Raw genomic sequence first — 23203 nt, 5'->3', positions numbered from 1 at the left:
TGGAAGAGTTCGGCTGGATTCTGAACTTCAAGACGTCCTGTCTGGTCCCGTCCACGCGGTTGGAGTATCTAGATCTCATTCTGGACACTGTCCAGGCCTGGGTTTTTTCTCCCCGGACAAACTTGGAAAGCTTAGTTTTCAGGCGGGATGGTTGAGGTCTCGTCAGTCGTCAGACCATCCGCTTCTGCATGCAGGTACTGGTGCTCGTGGTAGCCTCCTTCGAGGCAGTACCTTATGCGCGACATCACACCAAGACTCTTCATGGGGGACATCTTGTTGCTGTGGGTAAGTGGCCCTTGTCACTGGACAGGGCAGCGAGGGTGCCCCCTGTTTGGTGGCTGTGGTCCCCGGCTCTGGTGGCAGACAGATCCTTTCTCCCATGCACTGGACGGATGCCAGCCTTCTGGGCTGGGGAGGTGTCTTGGGCTCATGGACGACACAGGGGCATTGGATCATTGGAGGAGTCTCGTCTGTCGATCGATGTGCTGGAGCTTCGGGCGATTTGGTTGTCTCTCCAGCATTGGACGAGTCGTCTTCGGGGCCTGTCGGTCCGCGTTCAGTCAGCCAGGGATCATCTCCTGGACGGAGGAGCATGTTCCGGCTTTTTCCGCAGTATACATTCCGTGGGTGGATGATTGGCGGGCCGACTATCTCGGTCGCCAATCGGTGGATCCGGGGGAATGGTCATTGCATCCGGAGGTGTTTCATCACCTCTGTCTGCGCTGTGGATGTGGACCTCCTGGCATCTCGTCGCACGATTCATAGCCCTGGCTCAGGTTCCTTGGGCGGCAGCGGTGGATGCCCTGGTGGCTCCCTGGGACCTTATGGTCTGATTATGCCTTCCCTCCACTATACCTGTTGCCGCTGCTTCTGTGCCGGATAGTGGCCGAAGGCGTCACCGTCATCCTCATGGCCCCAGATTGGCCTCGGGGGGGGGGGGGGGGGGGCGTGGTAGCTGTCTCTGGGAAAATATTCCTTCGCACGTGAAGGGCCTAATTTGCCTGGTGTGAGGCTGGGGCTCTGTCTCCGCGGTTGTTTTCGATCAGCAGAATTCTTGCGTTTCTGCAGCACGGAGTGGCCTTGAGCACAGTGGAGGGCCGGATTTCTGTATTGACTGCTTTTCCAACAGCCGTTGGCGTCTACCGCCTTAGTTCGCACTTTTATTCAGAGGGTTGCGCGTATTGCTCCTCCTGTCCGCTCGCCTTTTGGCACCGTGGGATCTGAACCTGGTGCTGTCGATGTTGCAGGGATCGCCCTTTGGGCTATCCGGGAGACTCCTTTTCTGTCTTGTCCCTAAAAGTGGCCTTTTTGATTGCCATCACTTCCGTTCAACGGGTGTCTGAGTTGTATGCCTTGTCCTGCAAGTCAACGTTGCTTGTTCTTCGGAAGGACAAGGATGCTCTCCGTCCTCGGCCGGCTTTCCTGCCCGAGGTTGTGTCAGCTTTCCATCTGAATTGTCTTGACTTCCTTGTGTTCGAAACCGGTTCATAGGAAGGAAGGGGCACTGCACTGTTTGGATGTGGTGCGCACTCTCCATGTTTATTTGGAAGCTACAGCTTCTTTCCATGAGTCGGATTCCTTGTTCGTGCTCACAGTGGGCCCCAGTAAGGGCCGGCCGGCCGCTACCATTTTTCGGTAGATTTGTACGCTTGTTGTTCAGGTGTACGCCGTTAAGGGGCGAGAACCCCCTTTCCCTGTCACTGCCCGTTCCACTAGGGCTTCTGGGGCATCCTGGGCTTTTCTTCATGGTGCCTCTGTTTTTCGGGTTTGTAAGGCCGCTGTTTGGTCGTCTGTTCACACCTTTGTTCAGGTTTACAAGGTGGATGTTTTGGCATCGGCGGATGCTGGTTTGGGGCGCAAGGTGTTGCAGGCGGCTCTTGGGGGGTCTTTTGGGAATTTTGGTTGTTTTTGCCCATCCCTCAGTGTGTTACTGCTTGGTGACATCCCTACCATACAGGATCTACGATCTGTTGCCCTGTGTCCTTCAATGAACGGGAGAGAAAATAGGATTTTTGTACTCACCGTAAAATCCTTTTCTCTCCGTTCATCGAAGGACACAGGTCCCGCCCTCTTTATTGGGTGTACACTCCTAACTGCTTGTTACTAACTGGAGACTTGTCAGCAGGTGGGGGGTTGGGCCACCAGCAGGGGCCGCCCCTAGGCTGTCTTTGTCCTTTTATGTGCCTAGCGTCCTTCTCCTGCAGGTGGCGATATACCCTACCATACAGGATCTATGATCTGTTGCCCTGTGTCCTTCAATTAACGGAGAGAAAGGATTGTACGGTGAGTACAAAAATCCTATTTTTAGGAAAGAGCAAGCAATTTAAATTTTTAAAGTTATGCTATGTAAATGAGAACAAGTAGCAAATATAAAACAGGTGTTAACCCAATTTTGGCTGCAAAAGTGGAATTACACTTTAAGGTTCATGGAAGTGTAGCCAACCTCCCACAAGAGGAAACTTGACCCCAAATTGAACAGAAACCTAGCGCGAATAGTAGATAAAGAGCCAAGGAAAACTTCGAAAGAGATGCAATCTGAACTCCACGGTCAAAGTACGTTGATGGCTGATTGTACCAGATGCTTATTTTTAAACAGTGGCTCAAAGGAAGACTTCACTGTTGAACCAAAAACATATTTATAAGCAACAATGCTTTTTGGGAGAATGCATTTGCCTTTGTACAGGACATTCTCTTTGAGACAAAACCAGTTCATTTCATTGACTTTATATGGTAAAGCGCTGCACAAACTGTTGGCACTTTATAAATCCTGTATAATAATGATTATTTTTGTCATAGTTTTCGTCAACAACGCTTTTCAGTGACTAAAAGTAGACTAAAACTAAGTTATGATTACTAAAACTATAACGAAAATATATTGAAATTTTAATCAACTAACTAAAACGTTAGGGGGAGAGAATTTGGGGAGAGATCCAATCAGCACTAATCTCTTTGGACTTCCGGTTCCATCCTGAATAGACGGCTAATAGGTAATATGTGCAATGACATTACAGCCAATCTAGTTTTTCACTTCTGGAGCGAATTAAGAACGTCTAATGCAAGTTGTTCTAATCAATGCATATCTAATTACTGGTTTGTTAAAAATACTCAGATGTGTAAAATATGACTAACTTGAAATTTGCTGTCAACATTAACACTGGACAACACTGGCAAGTGATATCAGCTCTATGTTTACAGATGGAAAAAAATGAAGCATTCAAAGTAAAAAACACAGTAGCTACTGTGAAACATGGATGAGGCTTGGTTAGATTTTGGGGCTGCATTTGGCACGAGGTGCCACAATGAAATTTTAAGTGTTCATTTGTTCATGAATGTATCTTTCTCTTCCACTAATTGAAGGGCACAGTAGAGATCTAGAGTGTTGGTTTATAGCACACCAGCAGCTATGAACCATGTTATTAATGGGTGGACACCAGGGGCCACGCTGTGATTGGGTGGGCCAGCTGATGAGTAATGCCTGGTGCTCTACCACAGACACTAAAGGTGCCCATACACTGTGCGATTATCGCACGATAAACGCGGGAAATCCCGCAATCGTACTGAAATGGATCAGAACCACAACTTGGTTTACACAAGATATCTGCTGCTGTTCCTAATTATGTCGTGTTCGGTGCACCGGAAAAATCACAAACACAGGGTTAAGGGTCTATGACGGTTCTACTTTATTTAGGGCAGGAGAGTGTTCGTCACACATATGCCCACATCTGTTATCTCTAAATGTCTTGTACTATTGGGTAAACTAGAGGAGCTGTTAAAGTCTTGTGTCTCTCGCTAATTGGTTAGTCAAAGATATCTTCTGCCTGTAGCATCCTCCCTCGGCATTCTTTTCATGCATCCTCAGCGCACTTCCGGATACAGGATATATCTTGGTTACGCATAGCAACGCTAAAGCTGAGTAAGGAAAGTCACAAAGCTAGGAAGCAAATTCAAACATAGAAAAGGACATTTTCTTGATATGATCCATATTCTTTCACAGTACGATAATCGCAAAGTGTATGGAAGGCGTGTGACCGTTTTTACTGTACGGTCGCACGTCTTTTGTCTTAGGAGCATGCTAGAAAACCAGCCGAGAATCGTACGATTTTCGGCTGGTTTTTAGCATGATTGTAAGATCAATGCCGCAGCGGGCGGGCTTGCGATGATCGCAAGTACGATCTGCCTGTCCAAGATGGGCAGATCGTACGGTTTTTTAAAATTGCTTTACAACCATCGCAAGACTAAGTGTATGGCCACCTTTAGGCACAGGGTGGCCTTTTCTACTTGCACAGGGAGGACTAATGATCCTCAGCTTCTTTGGCACAGCTGGCAGTTTTGGGGTGTGGTGAGTCTTTGAAACTACGAGTCCAACCAGCACCATCTGTTTTTACTCTCCAGTTGCTTGTTCCAAGAGATCAAGTTTCTGCAAGCAAGATAAAAAAATATTTACCTGGCTGGAGAAGTTCTTTAGGAAAACTTTTTTTTAAGACAAGTTTTAATTAAAAATTGTGTTAATGGATGGTAGATTAATTTGCACCCAGACATGGTGTTCCCCCATTGGGGAAAAAAAAAAAAAATCAGTTCCCAGACTTCAGTTTACCTTTTCCCACCTTTGTGCCAGAGCCTGCCATGTTCTGTTACACACTTTACACATTCAAATTCCATATAGCTGAAACTCCCACACATTAAACAGATTTAATAGAAAAGTTTTATTGTTAGCAGGGAACATTCATGAGGTTTTATGTTTATATAATGGTCTTGCTGTCCAAGGTGACTTAAACTGAGTAGAAGGTTGCATGTCCTGTTATGTTGTCGAAGAGGTATTTCAGTGTTAGGAGTGCTGTACAAACATGGCTTGTGCTTCAAAGGTATTTTGTTCACTGCACACTCTTTTGTGCGCAATAGGAAATACAGCTCTTTTCCATTCTCTACTGGGATGATTACATAATATGGAATGTTATGAATTTGGCAACAGTCCAGGCACCCAAAAGGTTATGACATAGAGCTTGAATTATGGAAAGAGAATGCTTCTCCCAAGCACAGTATTAAAGGCAGTGGATGGGGGACTTTATAAAATAAGCTTTGACTAGTGAATCTATTAGAGTCCTGAAATAAGAGCACTTATTTCTTTACATGAAAAAAAAAATCTCAAATAATTAGGATTTCAGGAATGCACATTTGTTTACTAATCCACTTGAGTCTACCAAACCTTTTCACTGTCCGTTACAGAACATGAATAATGTAGAAGATCCACTGTCCGTCTCTTCTCTATAAATTGAGAAAAACCATATGGTCCTGGAACAGAGCAATGCACAGCATAATGCCACATCCCACCAGGAAACCAGCACTCTGGAGGATGCAGTCCATTCCTTGGCAGCGGTCAGAGCTCTCACGGTGCAACATTTGGGGCAGCTAAATAAAAGTTGACATTATATAGTTACTTTATGGTTTTCTTTAGTGGCTACTAACAAATGCACAAAACAAAATAACACATCTTACAAGAAAAGTTATTAAAGCAACAGACTAGCATTGCTTATTAGTACCCTTTCCTATCAAAAGCAAACTGGTAGTTTAATCGGCTTCCACTAAAAAAGCTGGGCATGTGTGCTTGCCTAATAAAGATGTAAGGTCTGACACACAGATTAATGTGAATTGCTTTACATACTCTGTAAAGTAGAATGTCTCTACATTTTATTCTGCCACATCCAGAAAAAATGGAGAGAAAAACCCTTTCAGTTATTGGGCTCAAACATGCACTAAAAAACATAAGGCCCTGACAAAATTGATAGACATGTTCTCAATATGTTTAAGGACATCCTTCCTAACTGGCAATCATTTCAGATAGAAATTATATCACTTGCCTCATAGACAGATGTAAGAGATAAAAAAGGATGGGGCACATATAAGCCTAACAAAAACTTCTACAAATACTGACATGAAACCAATAAATAATACACCGTTTCTACAAATGCCACCATCCAGAAAAATTCAGAAAAACCCTTTCAGTTATTGGGCTCAGACATGCACTAAAAGAAAAAAAATAATAATGGCCTGACAAAGTTAATAGACATGTTCCCAATACGTTCAATGACATCCTTCATAACAGGCAATCATTTCAGATAGAAATTATATCACTTGCCTCATAGACAGATGTAAGAGATAAAAAAAAAAAGGATAGGGCACATATAAGCCTAACAAAAACCTTTATAAATACTAACATGAAACCAAAATAACATACCATATCTACAAGTGCCACGTATAGAAATATCCCAGCAGTCGCAGCAAACATCCACGGAGTGACTTGAGCAGAGCTCCTACTCGTTACAACTCCAACCAACATTCCCAGATATGCGAGTAATGCGGAAATCAGACTGAAGCAAAGGACCCTCTTTACTGGAACACCAGCCTGCAGCAAGACAGCAAAATCACCTAAAAAAGAAAAATTAGTCAACTTTCTTTGTAGTAAGTAAATGTTACATGTGGATGTTTTTATATATACACAAATGCATTAAAGTACTTATTTGCCAGAATCTTTCTGATATCTCATTGTACTTGTTTGGCAGAAAGTTCGAAGGTTCCAATGAACAACATATGCTAAATACACAAGTAGGTGAAATGTTATACATGTGATCCTCCCAATTCTGCTGTGCTATATGGTAGAAAGGTGCCCATACACTCTTCGACTTTCGTTCGGAAATCTTCCACGAATGGTCTTTCGAACAATAATCGAACAGTTGATGGGACACCAACGGGTTTTTTTTTCCATTGTAATCCCGCTCGAATTTTCTCGAATGGTGAGGCTGGAAAACTTTTTTAGAATCGAACTAAAATTGATGAATTAGCGGCGTTTTCGTTGGAAAAAAATTGCCGCAAGAACACTGCACATGTGCAAACAAAAATCTGTTCTGTCGATCGACAAACTTTGGTGAGTTGGTATTGTTAACAAACAATTTTTCTAAATCTGTGCACGATGGACAATTTGAGTTGGAATCGAACGTGGGTTTTTGGCAGCAACGAAAATTTCCGATTGAAAATCTATAGGTGTATGGTCAGCTTAAGGGGGGTGGCTGCACCTTTTCGAGGCTGCAGGCCTGCAGACTCTGTGACATTGCCCTGCCATCTGCCTTCTTTGGACAACTAGTGAATGACACCATTATAGTGACATTCAGCTTGACCCATAATTGTACTTAAAGTTAAAATAATTGTACTTGTATTTCCACTTCTGCAGTCAAATACCACCATATGTTTTTTTATGTGTCCTCATTCACACAGCATACCTAAAATTGCATTTACATAAAATATATTACTGTATTTAACCCTTTGTTATACTTTGTTCACTTTTCAAGGGAATTTGTATTTTGCAGAGTAATTTTCTTCTAGCTTAGTGAATGTGGTGAAAATTTACTTTGTATACAATACCCAATCACGAGCAAGAACATGAAATATATATATATATATATATATATATTTGCCATAATTGGATGATAGACGTCAGCAGAGCTTCACCTCATCCACTAGGCTAAGAGAAAATTCCCTTCCAAAGTGAACAGCCTATTTACCTTTAGTAAATCATCTCCTATGGGATTGCGAGTTCTGACCAGTTCTGCACATTATTGTTGTCTTATCGCTCAATAGTTTCTGAGTCAATGTCCAGCAACAAGCATGCAGCAAGTGATTAGAGCTCCTGATATATCCACTTGTTCCAGGTCATAGACAGACAATACTGAAGCATTTGGGTCACTATGATAGCCAGACAACAATCATCATAGAAGAGATTAGTAATGACAGCTTATATTTTTTTTTCTCAATGCAAGTTTACCTCCTTCACTGCCACCAACATAAGGGATATGGAGGAACAGAATTACTTCCAGCTGGGCAGGTCAGCCCCACATCGCCTTCCCATTGGGTGCCAGCAAACAACTCTATTCTGTGTCCCCTACACAGTTCACTGTCACCACTGTGCTCTCCATTCCACCACATGGCATGAATGGCCATGTGTACAATCGCTTTGTTTGTGAATAAACATGAAGCACTTTGTACAGAGCACTTTCTGTTCAGTGTTAGTGAATGCAGCTACACCAGTGGAAACTGAGGACTCTGTTTAGACCCGTGATATTTCATTAAAGCCTTCAGTAGTAAAATAATAATAATAATCATTAAAAAAAAAGGTTAATTAAATCTGTAAAAAATAATTTAAGAAAAGGATATAATTCCCCCTTTACATCTGACTTGATTCTCACTGCGCTTGCTGCAATTTTTTTCCCTCTTATTTCATTCTCTGACAAACTGGATTAAAAGCGTTCTACACATTCAGTTACATAAACATTAATCTTATTCTATATATTTGCCATAAGTTATTGTTGACTAGATAACTTATTAAGTAGCTAGAGAAAGACGACTTTAATCAATAGTCATTTCCACGTCCCGGCCCCCACCATTAGTACCAGGGGATGCAATAACTTTAGTGACAGCATTTAGACCTACAATTTGTAAAAATTACATACAACACAAACAGAAGTCTGTGTACATGAACCTTGTAGCAATACAATGTGTAGACAGAATGAAAGTCACAGTCCAAGAGCAAACATATGAGTTAAAGTGTATAGAGTGATCATTTTCCATTGTGAACATTATGGAAAGTGTTAAAAGTGAACCAAAGCCAACTCCAAACACTAAAATGTGGTTACTCTTACTATGGAAGAAACATAAATAAAGTACTTGGCCTTACTTATGCAGCATGGACTGAACAGTGTATGACATGCCCCAGTGTAAGAAGCAGAAAGTAACAGCATAGAAAATAGGATTGTATGATGCAGATAGCTATATATGTATGTGACTTAGGAGTAGGTGAGTGGTCAAACTTAATTATCCTGCACATTGGTTGGCAAAAGGTCACATTCATCTCACTGTACCATCAACTTAGTTGTGTCTGGAACAACATTGCCAGGAAGACATGGTTTCAAGTGATAAGACCAACTAACAACTACCACTGGCAAATTGAAGGAATGGACTGGTGGTGGCAGATTATCATGAATAGGGAAGAATCACTCCTTAGACCTTTGTCAGCTTACCATATACTGTAGCTCCTTCACTTACATTCTGTCTGCACCACCCCAGCATACACATTGTATGTATGGTAAGGTCCTACCTTTACCAGCCCAGGCAATGTACCTGAATAACTCCTCTTCATATCAGCCCTACAGTTAATCCAAAATACAAAATATTTTTCACTTACCAAGCTCATGGGGAAGTTCATGACAAAATACTGCAATGGTTGTGCTTAGCCCTCCAGATATACCAGCAGAAAAGGCTGCGCCTACAGAGAATTGTATGTATTAGATGTGTTTTGACATCTGCATTTCACAGGAAAGAGTCACAGTTGTTGACCAAAACCTGTGATTTTTTTTTGGAATAAAAGTATTTGTAAACCCAATTACTGAATTTTCTTGTAAGCTTTAACATGTCCTTATTATTTCAAAAATAATTTTTGATTTTTGTTTTTTAAATCTTCAGCTTTCGTTAAAATAATACCCTCTGACCCTGCCATGAAGGTTCATGTTGATGTAGTTTCTGTTTAAGGTGTCAAATGTTCTGTCCCTGTCACACCGTCTTCTGATCAACAAATTGCCATTTCAACACACATTACACAGGTATAGGTCCACTGTTGTAAACATCAGGAAATATGCCCTGAAAAATACCATGCAGCCCTCTCTGCAGTGGTATTTTGTGTCTGCAAAGGGGCTAAAGGAGATCAGGAGCACTGGGGTGCAAAAGACAATGGAAAATAAAAGCAAAAATGGGTATTTTGTTATTAGAAAAATTGCAATTTTTAATATTTGAAAAACTTAAGCAAAATAAATATTCACTTAGCATTCACATAAAATAACAGAGGAAAGGAGAGTACTAGCATGGAAGAGAAAAAGCTCCTTCCTTTAAGTATCAATGGGATTCAACCTTTGCTAGCCACAGTTCTTATTTCCCAGACTATGACTTTTTGGTGTAGATTAGGCCTCTTCTGGGTTGATCCTTATTTTGTTGACTTTGTTGATCAAATGGCCATGCATGCCATTGTATATGTGACACGGTACTTGATGCTTGTTGTCTATTGTCTTGGGTTTCCCTTCCTTCAATTCAAATTTGCAGAGTAATCTGGCTTAAAGAAGAACTCCAGGCAAGGGGGCTACCCTACACGACAAGTTGGTCTCCACAGGTTACGGGATAAAATTTGTCCTCCACCTTGATTGTTTGCTTTGCAGCTTACAATGTCTCGGCAACATTTCCCTAACAGGGAAATTCCCCTGACTTTGTTGAGATTTCTTCTCCCTCCCTGTTGTACCTTTGGGATAGAAAGGAAATCTCCCCAAAAGGACATAGGCAGCAAAAATAAACTCACGGGGGTTTTACTCTTCTCCATTCTATCCAAAACATTATTTTAAATGGCTTTTTACATCTTTACCTACACTGTGATCTAATCAATGGAATAGAAGACTAGACTGTGAACTTAATTTAAAAATCGCAGTGTCTGAGACTTCCATATTGCATCACTCCATCTGAAAGAAACCTAATTTAATCATAAATGCCAGGCAGAAGGATTAGAAGATTTCTGAGTTTGTATCAGCTCACCTATAGCCAAGCCATCTGTGAAGTTATGTATTCCATCTCCGAGAAGAACCATCCATACAAACTCTGCAATGCCTCCACTGGCAGCACTGTGTGAGTGTCCGGCGTGACAATGGCGGCTGCTTCCTGTTTCATCCAACTGAATGTCATGTCTTTGCTGACAATCAGCCTGTGCTCCAGAAGCCTCACAAAACTCAGGGTCTTAGGGAGAGAAAACACATTTGTATGCGTTAAATTCTAAAACTACCTTAAGGAAGATTTAAAAATGATGGCTGCTATTTTAGAATGAACCTAGAGTATATACCAGGGGTAGGCAAACTCCGGTCCTCCAGCTGTGGTGGAACTACAAATCCCGTTAGGCACTGCAAGACTCTGACAGCCACAGTCATGACTCGCAGAGGAAGATGCAGGGCCGGTGCTAGGATCCTTGCCTACACAGGCAAGGTGCATTTTTGCACACAGGCGACTGCCTGAGGTGCCGCGCGTGTCGGGATCCTCTGGCAGTCGCCGGCCAGCTAAATTAGGACCCCACCTGGAGCTCCTCCCACTGGACCAGCGCTGACTCGCCGCTGCTCTCCCGACCGAAGGTAAGTGAAAAAAAAAACATAGCGCAAACATCGGGGCATTTTGACAAGTACTTGTAAAAATGCCCTGTTTTTTCCGCCCTCACCCTGCAGCGCCGTAAGGCGGCCGCCTGACTTGCCTTGTGGTAGCGCCAGGCCTGGGAAGATGCATGATGGGATTTGGAGGGCCAAAGTTTGCCTACCCCTGCTATACAGATGTTCCTCACTTACCGACTTACCTGTTTTGCGACCACTCGCACTTACGACGGACCGCCGATCGACCTCCGACCTCGCGCGTCAGTGCGACGGGTCGCCGGCGGAAGTGACATCCCCCGATCTTCACTGCAGGTCTCGGTAAGTATTTCCATTGCCGGATGTACAGTACACTGTTCGGTACTTTACATCGGCAACGCTATACAGTACTGTCCTAATGCAGTACAGTACTGTATAGTGTTCCTCACTTAACGACCAATCCGTTTAACGACCTGGTCGTAGGAACGGAACTCGGTCGTTAAGTGAGGAATACCTGTACACAATCAGCTATCCACCTAGACTTGCTTAATAATTAAAAAGGGCAATGACTATGTGCAAAAACTCAAAGCAACTAATCAGCTTCTTCTTATAATCATATCTGGCTGCAATGAATGTTTGCCCAGAATAATTGCACTTTGCCCTCACAATAATAACATTGGTGAGCAGAGACCAATATATCTTCAGTATTGTGTCTTTATGGATTGCAATGATGAAACTACTCTGAATATCACTGCATGTAGCCAACATTACTTTATAATACTAATTCAATGACATTAATTTACCTGCACATTCACCACAATGAAAATTTTATTTGGATATCTCGCTAGAAAGAACATGTGTATACCTTAAATTCTAAAACTACCTTAAAGAAGGTTTAAAAATGATGGCTGCTGTTTCAGAATTAACCTACAGTATATACCAGGGGTACAAATCCCATGAGGCATTGCAAGACTGTGACAGCCACAGTCATGACTTCCAGTGGAAGATGCATGTCCGCTTAACATCCTTCTTAGCAGAGGCACTGTGTTTGTCAGTTCAAATAGGAAGTTAAAAACATTTTTCTGAAGCAAAAGATCCACTTGATGTAAATAAGCCTATCAAGGTGCTTTCATTTTTTAAAAACCTTGTTTTTTTATAGAAAGTTACAAATTAGATGCGTACAGAAGGCAGCCATATGTTCTCATTACAGCTGCTGCCTAACTTCCACTTCGATCTGGTAGCTGAGACAAAGGTGAGAGGCAATTATGTGAATGGGGCTGCAAGGGGGACCAGAAAATATATAGATCGTTTATAACTGTAAGCCCCCTCAATATACATAATTACATAGTTACATAGTATTTGGGGTTGAATAAAGACATATGTCCATCAAGTCCAACCCATATAGGTCCACGCATCATCTCATTCTTAGTGATACTGGTATCCCTGGATATTACGGTCCCTCAAGAAATTGTCCAAACGTTTCTTGAACAAATCTACACTCTTGGCTGAAATCACTGCCGATGGCAGTGAGTTCTAGACCTTAACCGCTCTTACTGTAAAGAACCCTCTTCGCTCATTGTGCTGGAATTTTTTTCTCCACCAACTTTAGGTGGTGGCCTCTAGTCTTTGTAATGGAGTTAATCTCAAACAGTTTGTTGCCAATGTTGCTGCCAATGTTCCCACAAAAAAAAAAAAATACACTGTTTGCCCCCTTTAAATCCACATAATCCAAAGCAAGTCTACTGTTATCTGGTATGCGTGGAAGTGTATTACTTACCAACAGGGTGTCCAAGCTCCCATAACACAGTGGTGCATCCTTCATCTTGAGCAGGCTTTTTAACACGGGGACGTTTCTAGTGATGGAAAGGGCACTTAAATGTAAATAAATTAATAACTTGCTTACTTCAATAGGAATTCCAGCTTATCACAGGTTGTTTCAAACAATACAAATAAATAAAATGACCAGAATGGAAATATATAAAGTTGCCATTTATAACAAGCTTACTAAGGTTCATGAGTTGTCATCCTGGTCCTTTCCTTGGAACAAGCATCAAGCCAGTGAAGTGGTGGACAACTAATACACATATCCTTGTTCCAGTATGGTGACTTAGCAAATAATGATGCAGGTAAGGGAAAATTTGACTGGTCGTTTAGAAAGACTGAGGCAGTTCTTCCCACTGACATTGATAAATGAGGCCAACTGTGAGAGAATCGTTTTCACTGTGAAATATACAGAATAGTGTAAAGACATTTCAGGAGATGGGGTGGCCTGAGGGTCTGTGCATTTAGTTCCTAATACCAACGCTCCTAAATCTACGGCTTGTTTGAGTAACATCTAAAACCGTTATAACTGTCAATCATTTAGTAACATGGACAGTCACCTTGCGTCTTCTCTGCCTCAAGAGTCCCAGAAGGTTTTCAATGAGGAACAGTACATAGATACCACCAAGCACACTCAACCCTTTTAGTACTGGTTCCATAAGGTGGGAGTCATTATGATGACCAGGTTCTGTGTGATCTTCCTGAGACTACAGAAGTAAGAAAAAAAAATAGTTATTTCAAAATATAAGCAAAACGCTAAAGTTAATTTAGAGCACACATTCTACTAACAAACGTACTGCAAAAACACAGGAATGCCGTTGATAGATTTGCCTTAATTTCATTTACCTCCCTTGTCCTCTACTCTCTTCCTCCACCCACCTCCCTTGCCCTCCATTAATCTCCCTCCCTCTCCACCCACCTCCCTCGTCCTCCAATTCCCTTCCTCCTCTTCCACCCACTTCCATCTTCCTCCGCTCCCTCCCTCCCTATTCCCTAACCCATCTCCCTCGACATCCACTCCCCTTCCTACTCCTCCATCCACCTATCTCGTCCTACATTCCCCTTCCTCTCTATCCATCTCGCTTGTCCCCCACTCCCCTCCCTCCTCTTTTATCCATCTCCCTTGACATCCGCTCCCCTTCCTACTCCTCCATTCACCTCCTTCATCCTTTATTCCTGCTCTACCTACCTCCCTTGTCCCCCACTCACCTCCTTCCTTCTTCACCCATTTCCCTCAACATCCACTCCCCTTCCTACTCCTCTATCCACCTCCCTTGTCCAACATTCCCTTTCCTTCTCTACCCGCCTCCCTTGTCCTCCACTAGCTCCCTCATCCATCTCTCTCAAAATCCTCTTCTTTCCCTCCGGTCTCCTCCATCCACCTCCCTCATCCTCCCCACATTACTTTATTAGCAATGGTGCTTGGTAACTGGCCACTCAAGTACCCAGTGCTGGCACATTTTGCCGGAAGAGAGACCTGCTGCTAGAGATGGCAGAATTTACCTGAATCTTTCGCTTTGTCACACATAAAGCTGGACATTATCATATTTCTTTGAATGTAGGCTTCTGAAGGCAACATGTACCTGACTTCTGGAGGTAGTGCCAGTTGGGCAAATGTAATTGTGCCTGATACTACTGGTGCATGCTCTGCCCCACAACTAAAACTGCTGCCAGAAGTCAAGCAAAGACAGCACCCAGTCCTTGGCTCTAACTAGTAATAGCTGTACTGACGTGTTCCCTTTCTCAAATTCTTTTATCAGGTTTGTTCACTACAGAAATGTAACCAGCAATACATAAAAGCAAGTGCATAAACCCATAACAACAATTAATTGGTTCCTAATGGATCTGGATCTTATGGTTTAACACACTTTCCCTATTAGTCTCTGTCTTGCTCGATAATCTGATATGCGGCTATAGTAGAGGTCTGACTACTAATAATTGCATCTACACATAAAGATGTAGCACTATAAAATACTTTGACATACATGGGGCAGGAGGTGTAGTAAAGCATCACCACATAGTGTCCCCACAGCTAAGGCTACCAGGAACCTGAGCAGGTAGCGGAAGAGAGGACGTCTGAGAAGTGGGACAAAAGCTACAGCCAGAAGTGACGGGGCACTGATCACAGTGACAGCAAGTGTCCCCCAGCCCAACACTGGAAAAGAGAAGACATTGTTATCAAAGAGTAGAATAAACAATTATACCATTTATACGGAGTTTACTTTATTGTATACATGATAGAAAATAGTTAAAGTAGTGTTAAACTCTCAAACTTTTTCCCCTAATTAATCCAGATCATCTAATATGAATGAAGCACATTATAAATAAAGAGGCACAAGCCTCTCCTAATCTTTGGGGCTCTGACTGGAGGACCCATTGGCTAAGCTGTCACTGGAATCAATTGCGGGTCCACCCTTTCTGAATGGAACTGGGATCATTCTATTAAGGTCCAAAAATATCTTCTAGTACACCCCAAGTGCCATGCTGTATGTTCCCTATTTCACAACGCCTCATTCTATATGCCATGCTGTACATTCCCTATTCCACACTGCCTAATTCTATATGCCATTCTGTACGTTCCCTATGCCACACAGCCTTCTATATGTGAAGCTGTACGTTTCTTATCACACAATGCCTCATTCTTTATGCTATGCTGTAGATATCCCTATCCCACGCCACCTTATTCTATATGCCATTCTGTACGTTCCCTATGCCACACTGCCTTCTATATGTCAAGCTGTACATTTCTTATTCCACACTAACTCATTCTATATGCTATGCTGTACATTCCCTATTCCACACTGCCTTATTTCATATGCCATGCTGTACATTCCCTATTTCACACCACCTTATTTCATATGCCATGCTGTACATTCCCTATTTCACACCACCTTATTTCATATGCCATGCTGGACATTCCCTATTCCATACCACCTTATTTCATATGCCATGCTGTACATTCCCTATTTCACACCACCTTATTTCATATGCCATGCTGTACATTCCCTATTCCACACCACCTTATTTCATATGCCATGCTGTACATTCCCTATTCCACACCACCTTATTTCATATGCCATGCTGTATATTCCCTAATCCACACCACCTTATTTCATATGCCATGCTGTATATTCCCTATTTCACACCACCTTATTTAATATGCCATGCTGTACATTCCCTATTCCACACCACCTTATTTCATATGCCATGCTGTACATTCCCTAATCCACACCACCTTATTTCATATGCCATGCTGTATATTCCCTATTTCACACCACCTTATTTAATATGCCATGCTGTACATTCCCTATTCCACACTGCCTAATTCTATATGCCACTCTGTACGTTCCCTATGCCACACTGCCTTCTGTATGTCAAGCTGTACATTTCTTATCACACACTACCTAATTCTTTATGCTATGCTGTACATTCCCTATTTCACACCGCCTTATTTCATATGCCATGTTATACATTCCCTATCCGACACTACCTATTTCTATATGCCTAGAGGGTGTGTTTAGGGGCGGAGTTAAGGCCGGGGCAGGGTAGGGGTTAGGTGGCCAACTGGTGGCGAGTAACTCCTAAGGCCTGCTTAGTAGCTCAGGACTTGAAATTTTTACCCCTGCCATACTGTATGTTTCCTATTCCACACTACCTTATTCTATATGCCATGCTGTGCATTCGGTTTACAATTACTTTACCTTTGTCTATTTTTAACACATCTTTTAGGAAGTATATATTTAACATGTACAAATACAACAGACCAAGGTGGCTAATACACACTGCTTTAATGGTGAAGTCAATGGCTATGCATGATGGGTTTTCCATTTTTATTTCAAAAGTTTTTATTGTTTTCGTCAAAGTATTCAAATAACACAATGCAACATTACACCTTAAGATAAGACAACAATCAAAAACAAAAACAAAAAACCTCAAAAAACAAAAGATTAAAACGAAAGTTTTAATATTCAAGATAAGCAATTGGATTGAATTTGGTCGGGATGGAGTAAGGTCTATAATCCACCTATTTTTCTCACATTATTGTAGGGCTTATATATGCCAGCCAGGGTCCCCAGGTGTGTTCAAATTGCACAGCTTTGTCCATAAGAATACTCGCTAATTTTTCATGAGTCATGATCCAGGACAGTTTAATCTTTACATGCCTCAATGACACCCTAGGTGTTTTCCAGGCCTTAGCAATGGTGATTTTAGCTGACAGGAAAATAAAAGTTATCAGTCGCGAGCAATGCTTTGAGATTCCAGGAACGGTTTAGTTGAGAAGGGCATATTTGGGGTCCCTAGGTACCTGCACTCCCGTGACCCTAGCTATTAAGTTAAAAACCTTTCCCCCGAATCCCCGAACACGGGGGCACGACCACCACACATGATGCATGGTGCCCCCAAGCTCACATCCCCAAAAGCACAGGGGTGACAGTCCTGGATAAATAAGAGCCAATTTAGAGGGCATCAAGTACCACCTAGAGAAGACTTTGAAATTAGCCTCCATTAATGAGACATTAAGAATACCCCGAGTTGTCACCCTAGTGCGACGCTTCCATATCTCTTCAGGAGCGACCATGTTTAGGTCCTGCTCCCAAGACAACATATATGGCTGTTTAGGGGGAGACTCTGACAGAATAGAGTAGAGCAGAGAGATTGCCCCTCTCTGGTTATTGGGCTGAAGAAACCAGCATTTGTAAGGGGTGAGACTGCTGCCAGAGTCGCTTTGTGCTAGTATAGTACGCAGATAATGAGAGATTTGGCAATAGCGAAACAACTCTGACAGAGGCATGCTTAAGTACTCTCTGCAGTACTCTAGAGTCAGGGGCTTCCCCCTCTTATAAATATTGGCCAATTCTGTATAAACCCTTGTCCAGCCACCACTGAAATAGTTTGGGGTGCATACCAGGCTTAAATTTCTGATTCTGATATAGGGGGGAAAGGGGGGTATGAGGTGAACTGATGTTTCCATGAGTTTTTACCCTATCCCAAAGGGCCAAAGAGTTGGAAAGAGTGGGGGCCATAATAGGTGGTCGTGATCTTAAAGGCATCCACTTTAATAGATCTAAAAGGTAGATCTCTAGCTGCCTTGGCCTCCATAAGGACCCAAGCTGGGGGTTCCTCCGCTATGTATACCACAGATAACTGAGCAATGCGTGCAGCACGATAGTACTGGTGTATATTTGGTACTCCCATCCCTCCCGACTCTCTAGTGCTGTAAAGCGTAGACCTAGGTAAACGATAACCTTTATCTCCCCACATAAATTTCACTAGTCTAGATTGAAATGCAGTTAATTCTGATCTAGGGACCGGAATGAGATATTGAGTCGAAGGCCTTTTGTAAATCAATTGATAACAACAAGCCTGTGGCGTCTGACTTCCCACCCCATCCAGACTTTAACAAAGATATTATATCGATTGCTCTATGAATTTGATCTGGCCCCTGTCTCCCTCTAATGAACCCTACTTGGTCTTTGTGTATATAGGTAGCCAAAAACTAGTTAATTCTATTAGCTAAAACTTTCGTAAGCAATTTCAAGTCGTTATTTATCAAGGATATAGGTCTATAATTGGCTACTTCTCCTGGATCCTTATTAGGTTTAGGAATTAAACTTAAAAACGCCTCATTAATTTGCGGACTCAGGGGGTCGCCTTTACCAATAGCTGTAAACAGAGATTCAAGATGGGGTAAAAGTATCTCTTCGAATTTCTTATAGTAACCAGCTGAAAAGCCATCTGGCCCAGGAGCAGAAGATGTTTTTGTCTGTTTGATGGCTTGTTTAATTTCAGATTGAGTGACTGGTTCTTCCAGTAAGGCTATAAGTTCAGGATCTAAACTAGGGAGTGTCACAGATCTTAAAAATTGCTGTATTATGGGTTTTCCATTTTTGTTGTGTAAAAGTCAAAATACCCCGACAGTTCCATAACATTTTTCCAAGGATCATGATAGGATTTTCAAAGCGCCATCAGCTTTAGACTAGTGCTCTTGAGAGTAATGTGAGAAATTGAAATAGTTATATAGGAAGAAAAGAATTTACTACATACCGCACCTTTTAGCAGGGACTGCTGGGAATGTGTTTCTTCATGGATCAGCTGATCGCTGTGTTTAATGCACACACGGCTGTCAATCTGATAAAGAAGTGCTGGGCACAGCAGGGCGAACTGCTGAGGTGTGATTTCCGACACCCAGCCAAGCCCAAAGTTTAGCAGCAGCTGTGTTACATTCAAACACTGTAGAGGAGAAAAACACACCAACTAATTACCACAATATGGAGAGAAACAATTGTTTCTGCACACATTTTTTTAACATTTAAGAAACCCTTTGTCACCATCACGTACCTATCAAATACCAACAGCACAAACCTATTTCCTTATGCATGAAATCTATATGTATAGGGTAGTATGGACAGTATGTGGAATGATTTTCTAGACTGGCAAATGTCTTTTCAATGCCCAGTTGACATTTCCTATCCTTTCATAGCTCTATAGTGCTGCATGATTTGATTTGTGACTGACTTGTGTTTGGAAATGCTTTTAAACACCTTTTTGCTGTTCCTGATATTCTCTTCAGTGGTCTTTGTTGGCAGAGCTGAATAACAGCCACACCCCTCAGCACTGAATATGAGTACCATTACTTTTTCTCAAGTACTCACCGATACCAATTACCGATACCTTTTTTTTTCTTTTTTTTTTAGTGTTGTGATAGTTTTTCAAAAATAATGATTTTAGGACAGTGGTGAAGTGCCAGGGCCAGGTCACAGCTTCAAACTCTGCAATCGTGGTAGTTCTGCCACTGACTCCAAGCTTTAGAGAGACTACAAATCCCAGCAATACATTATACAGCAATGCAGAATAATACCATCAGCTATAGAGGGCTACAAATCCCAGTGATACATTATACAGCAATGCCGAGGGGCAGCTAGCTATAAGGGACCACAAACCCCAGCAATACATTATACAGCAATTTAGAATAATATGAAGCTACATACTCTGTGCTGCTCCGGGGTGCCGGCCTGGTGTCTCCAGCGGAGTATCTCAAGAGGGCTGTGCAGGGTCTCAGGTGGGCTGTGCGGGGTCTCAGGAGGATGTGTGGAGTCTTAGGGGGGCTGTGCGGTGTCTCACCAGGGTTGTGCATGCAGCGGGGTTTCACCAGGCAGGAGGAAGAGATGTGTGGTCCGGCGCTGTAAACATGTGGCGTGTGGTTTACAGAAAGACTGCCACAGGCAGCCGCTTCAGAACTAAAATAAAAATTTAGAGTACTCATGAAAATGCCCAGTATCAGCACTGATACCGATATAGCGATATAAATGCTAATGCAATGGAGTCTAAAGCTGCCCATACAATTTAATTGGAATTTTTTTTTGTCTTTGGAATGTTCATTGGTTTATTTTTCTAATGGTTAAGTAAAGAAGAAGAAGAAGAATAGAGGGCGGGCACCACGGAATCGAAGTAACACCGAGTCGGCCTAGGATGACATTTTTTTCTTAATTCTTATTACAATGAATGAGGATATGGTTCCCAGCTGGGGAATTACTGTACTTGTAATGCAAATGTGCTTAGGAAACTTTAATGCAGAAGTAGAACTTTCCTTATCATGAATATTGTATTATTGGAATATATGAAATATTATTATTATTATTACAGGTATTTATATAGCGCCAACAATTTACACAGCACTTTACATAGTTGCACATTCACATCAGTCCCTACCCTCAAGGAGCTTACAATCTATGGTCCCTATGCATACGGACATTTGTTTTTCTTTTTTTTAGAGAGGAGCCAATTAACCTTCCAGCATATCTTTGGAGTGTGGGAGGAAACCGGAGTACCCGGAGAAAACATGCAAACTCCTTGCAGAGAGTAACCTGGCCGGAATTCGAACCAGAGACCGCCAGTGCTGCAAGGCAGAAGCGCTGACCACTACGCCACTGTGCTACCCAGCTCAATGCAAATAAAGTTTTGTGTGTAGTGTATGTTGGATGGTATTCAAGTGGATTGATAACACAACTATCTCTCCTTCCCCCATGTGAAGGTGCTAGGTGTCATCCTTGACTCGGACATCACCTTTCTGCCCCACATCCAATCACTATCCAAATCTTGTTGCCTTTGTAACATCTCCAAAATACGCCTCTACCTAACCAATTAAACCTTAAAACTAATTATCAACTTGTTATCTCTCGTCTCGACTATTCCAACTCCCTCCTCATTGGCTTACCTCTACACAGGCTATCCCCCCTTCAGTCTATCATGAATGCTGCTGCTGGACTCATCCACCTAACCAACCGCTCAGTATCTGCAACCCCCTTCTGCCAATCCCTCCACTGGCTTCCACTCGCCCAGAGGATAAAATTCAAACTATAAACAACCACATACAAAGCCATCCACAACTCTGCCCCCTGCTATATCTCCAACCTTATCTCAAAGTATCACCCTAACCGTCCCCTCCACACCTCCCAAGATCTCCTGCTCTAGAGCTCCCTCGTCAACTCCTCCCATGCTCACCTCTAGGACTTCTCTAGAGTCTCCCCCATTCTCTGGAACTCCTTAACCCGACCTGTCTATCTCCTACTCTGACTGCCTTTAGGTGATCCCCAAAGACTCATCTCTTCAGGGAAATCTTTCCCACCTCTTCCTAACCACTGAACTATCACTTTCTCAAACAAATTATCCCCACTCAGCTACCACCTCTTGTATCACTTGCCCCTCCCTTTTAGCTTGTAAGCTCTCACAGGCAGGGCCCTCCATCTTGCCTTGATTTGTATTGTAACTGTAATGTCTTTCTTATATTGTAAAGCGCTGTGCAAACTGGCGCTATAAAAATCCTGTAATATAATAATAATAATAGTTCACTAAATCTAGAATTTCCAGTATCTACTCATGGGATGGTGCCTATGTGAGATAATGTAACATGGATATACACTTTACATTATTCTAGAGGATTTTGCATCACATCACTTCCATGTATCCTGAAATCAAGGCATTGGCCTAACAATCAAATTAAATATCATATGAAATTTCTCGAACCCATGACGGTACCAATGAATGCTTTAAAGAATGAGTTTTCTGAATTTCCATATGGTCAAACAAAATTCTACTGGGGTACGGTTTTTCTTTGGTGCACTACACAGTCATATAGCTCAACTCATACATCTGGAAAGTGGATACAGCACAATGTATATTAGACTGTATATTTATTTCTGTGACTTTGATTAGGCTTTTAGGTGTAAGCAGCTTTAAAAGCAAAAGGCCCATTAGCTGCCATTTTCTGAATTACAGAATTTCATCGGCTAGAAAAAAAGCCATCAATTCAAGGTAACATAAAAGGTTATCAGACACAAAGAGCAACACAATGGGCAATATGCAACCCATTTTTATGGACCTCACTTGGTAATCCGTAAGCCCGGCTTCATATTTTACATACTGTGCAATGAATATGGATAGCCTGACACAGCTGGATTGCCATTGGAATAAATGACTCTGTAAATGTGAGCAATATCTGTACAATACACCAGATGTTCCGTATGTGCAGTTGGCAGTTTGTAGGATACAGCACCAATCGCATTAGTTACCTGTAATGGTGTGTATCTCGCCTCCTCCAGGCTGCTGCTTTGTGACAAAATCCTCTCTTTATGCCGCTGGATATACTCCAGAGCAACTATTTTCCAGTTCTTTGGGGGTTAACATCAGCGATTATCGCTGCCGCCCATCTGCGCTCTGCCGCCCCGAGGCCGGGCCTCGGTGGCCTTGTGGGAAATCTGGGCCTGGCGATTATCCCTGTGATAGAGTCTGCCTCATTCTGCCCCTTTCTCCATTTACTGTATATAGACTGGGGAGGGGGGGCCCAGCCGTACCAACTTTACTGTATGCCGCGGCGGTCCCTGTAAGAACCACTCACGGACACCAGCGCAATGCAGAATATACCACCAGCTACTGTATAGAGGAATATAACAAATCCCGGCAATAATACATTATAGTATAATGCATTTGCTGGGATTAGTTGTATTTCTCTATAGCTGGTGGTATATTATTTGTGTATCCCTCGGTTGTAAATTCTCAAATCATCTCTGAATTGGTGCTGACACTGTCCTTCCTTCTGGAGGGGGACTACTTTTGTTCCCCATGGTCCCTGTGTGTTGTAAGGTAGTCACCGCTCCAAGCTCCCTCCTGTGATGGACTACAAGCTCAATACAAAT

At 42.4% G+C, this 23203-nt stretch overlaps 1 protein-coding gene across 1 annotated transcript in view; it reads right to left on the bottom strand.

Moving 5' to 3' along the window:
* Positions 1-5177: 5177 nt before the first annotated feature.
* The window catches only part of SLC39A5 (solute carrier family 39 member 5), a 32451-nt gene continuing 14425 nt past the window's right edge, over positions 5178-23203 (bottom strand). Inside the window, exons 5-12 of the mRNA XM_018560784.1 lie at positions 19061-19241; positions 14996-15165; positions 13571-13717; positions 12967-13042; positions 10618-10815; positions 9230-9310; positions 6233-6423; positions 5178-5406 (exon numbers count right to left, since the gene is read on the bottom strand). Coding sequence (XP_018416286.1) covers positions 5263-5406; positions 6233-6423; positions 9230-9310; positions 10618-10815; positions 12967-13042; positions 13571-13717; positions 14996-15165; positions 19061-19241 — 1188 coding nt within the window. The 3' untranslated portion in view covers positions 5178-5262. The remainder of the gene's footprint in view (positions 5407-6232; positions 6424-9229; positions 9311-10617; positions 10816-12966; positions 13043-13570; positions 13718-14995; positions 15166-19060; positions 19242-23203) is intronic.

The sequence above is a fragment of the Nanorana parkeri genome, unplaced genomic scaffold (assembly GCF_000935625.1).
Source record: "Nanorana parkeri isolate BGI_ZX_2015 unplaced genomic scaffold, ASM93562v1 scaffold478, whole genome shotgun sequence".
Classification (NCBI taxonomy): domain Eukaryota; kingdom Metazoa; phylum Chordata; class Amphibia; order Anura; family Dicroglossidae; genus Nanorana; species Nanorana parkeri.
The sequence above is the reverse complement of the archived record's forward strand: the minus strand, read 5'-3'. Positions and strand labels throughout refer to the sequence as shown.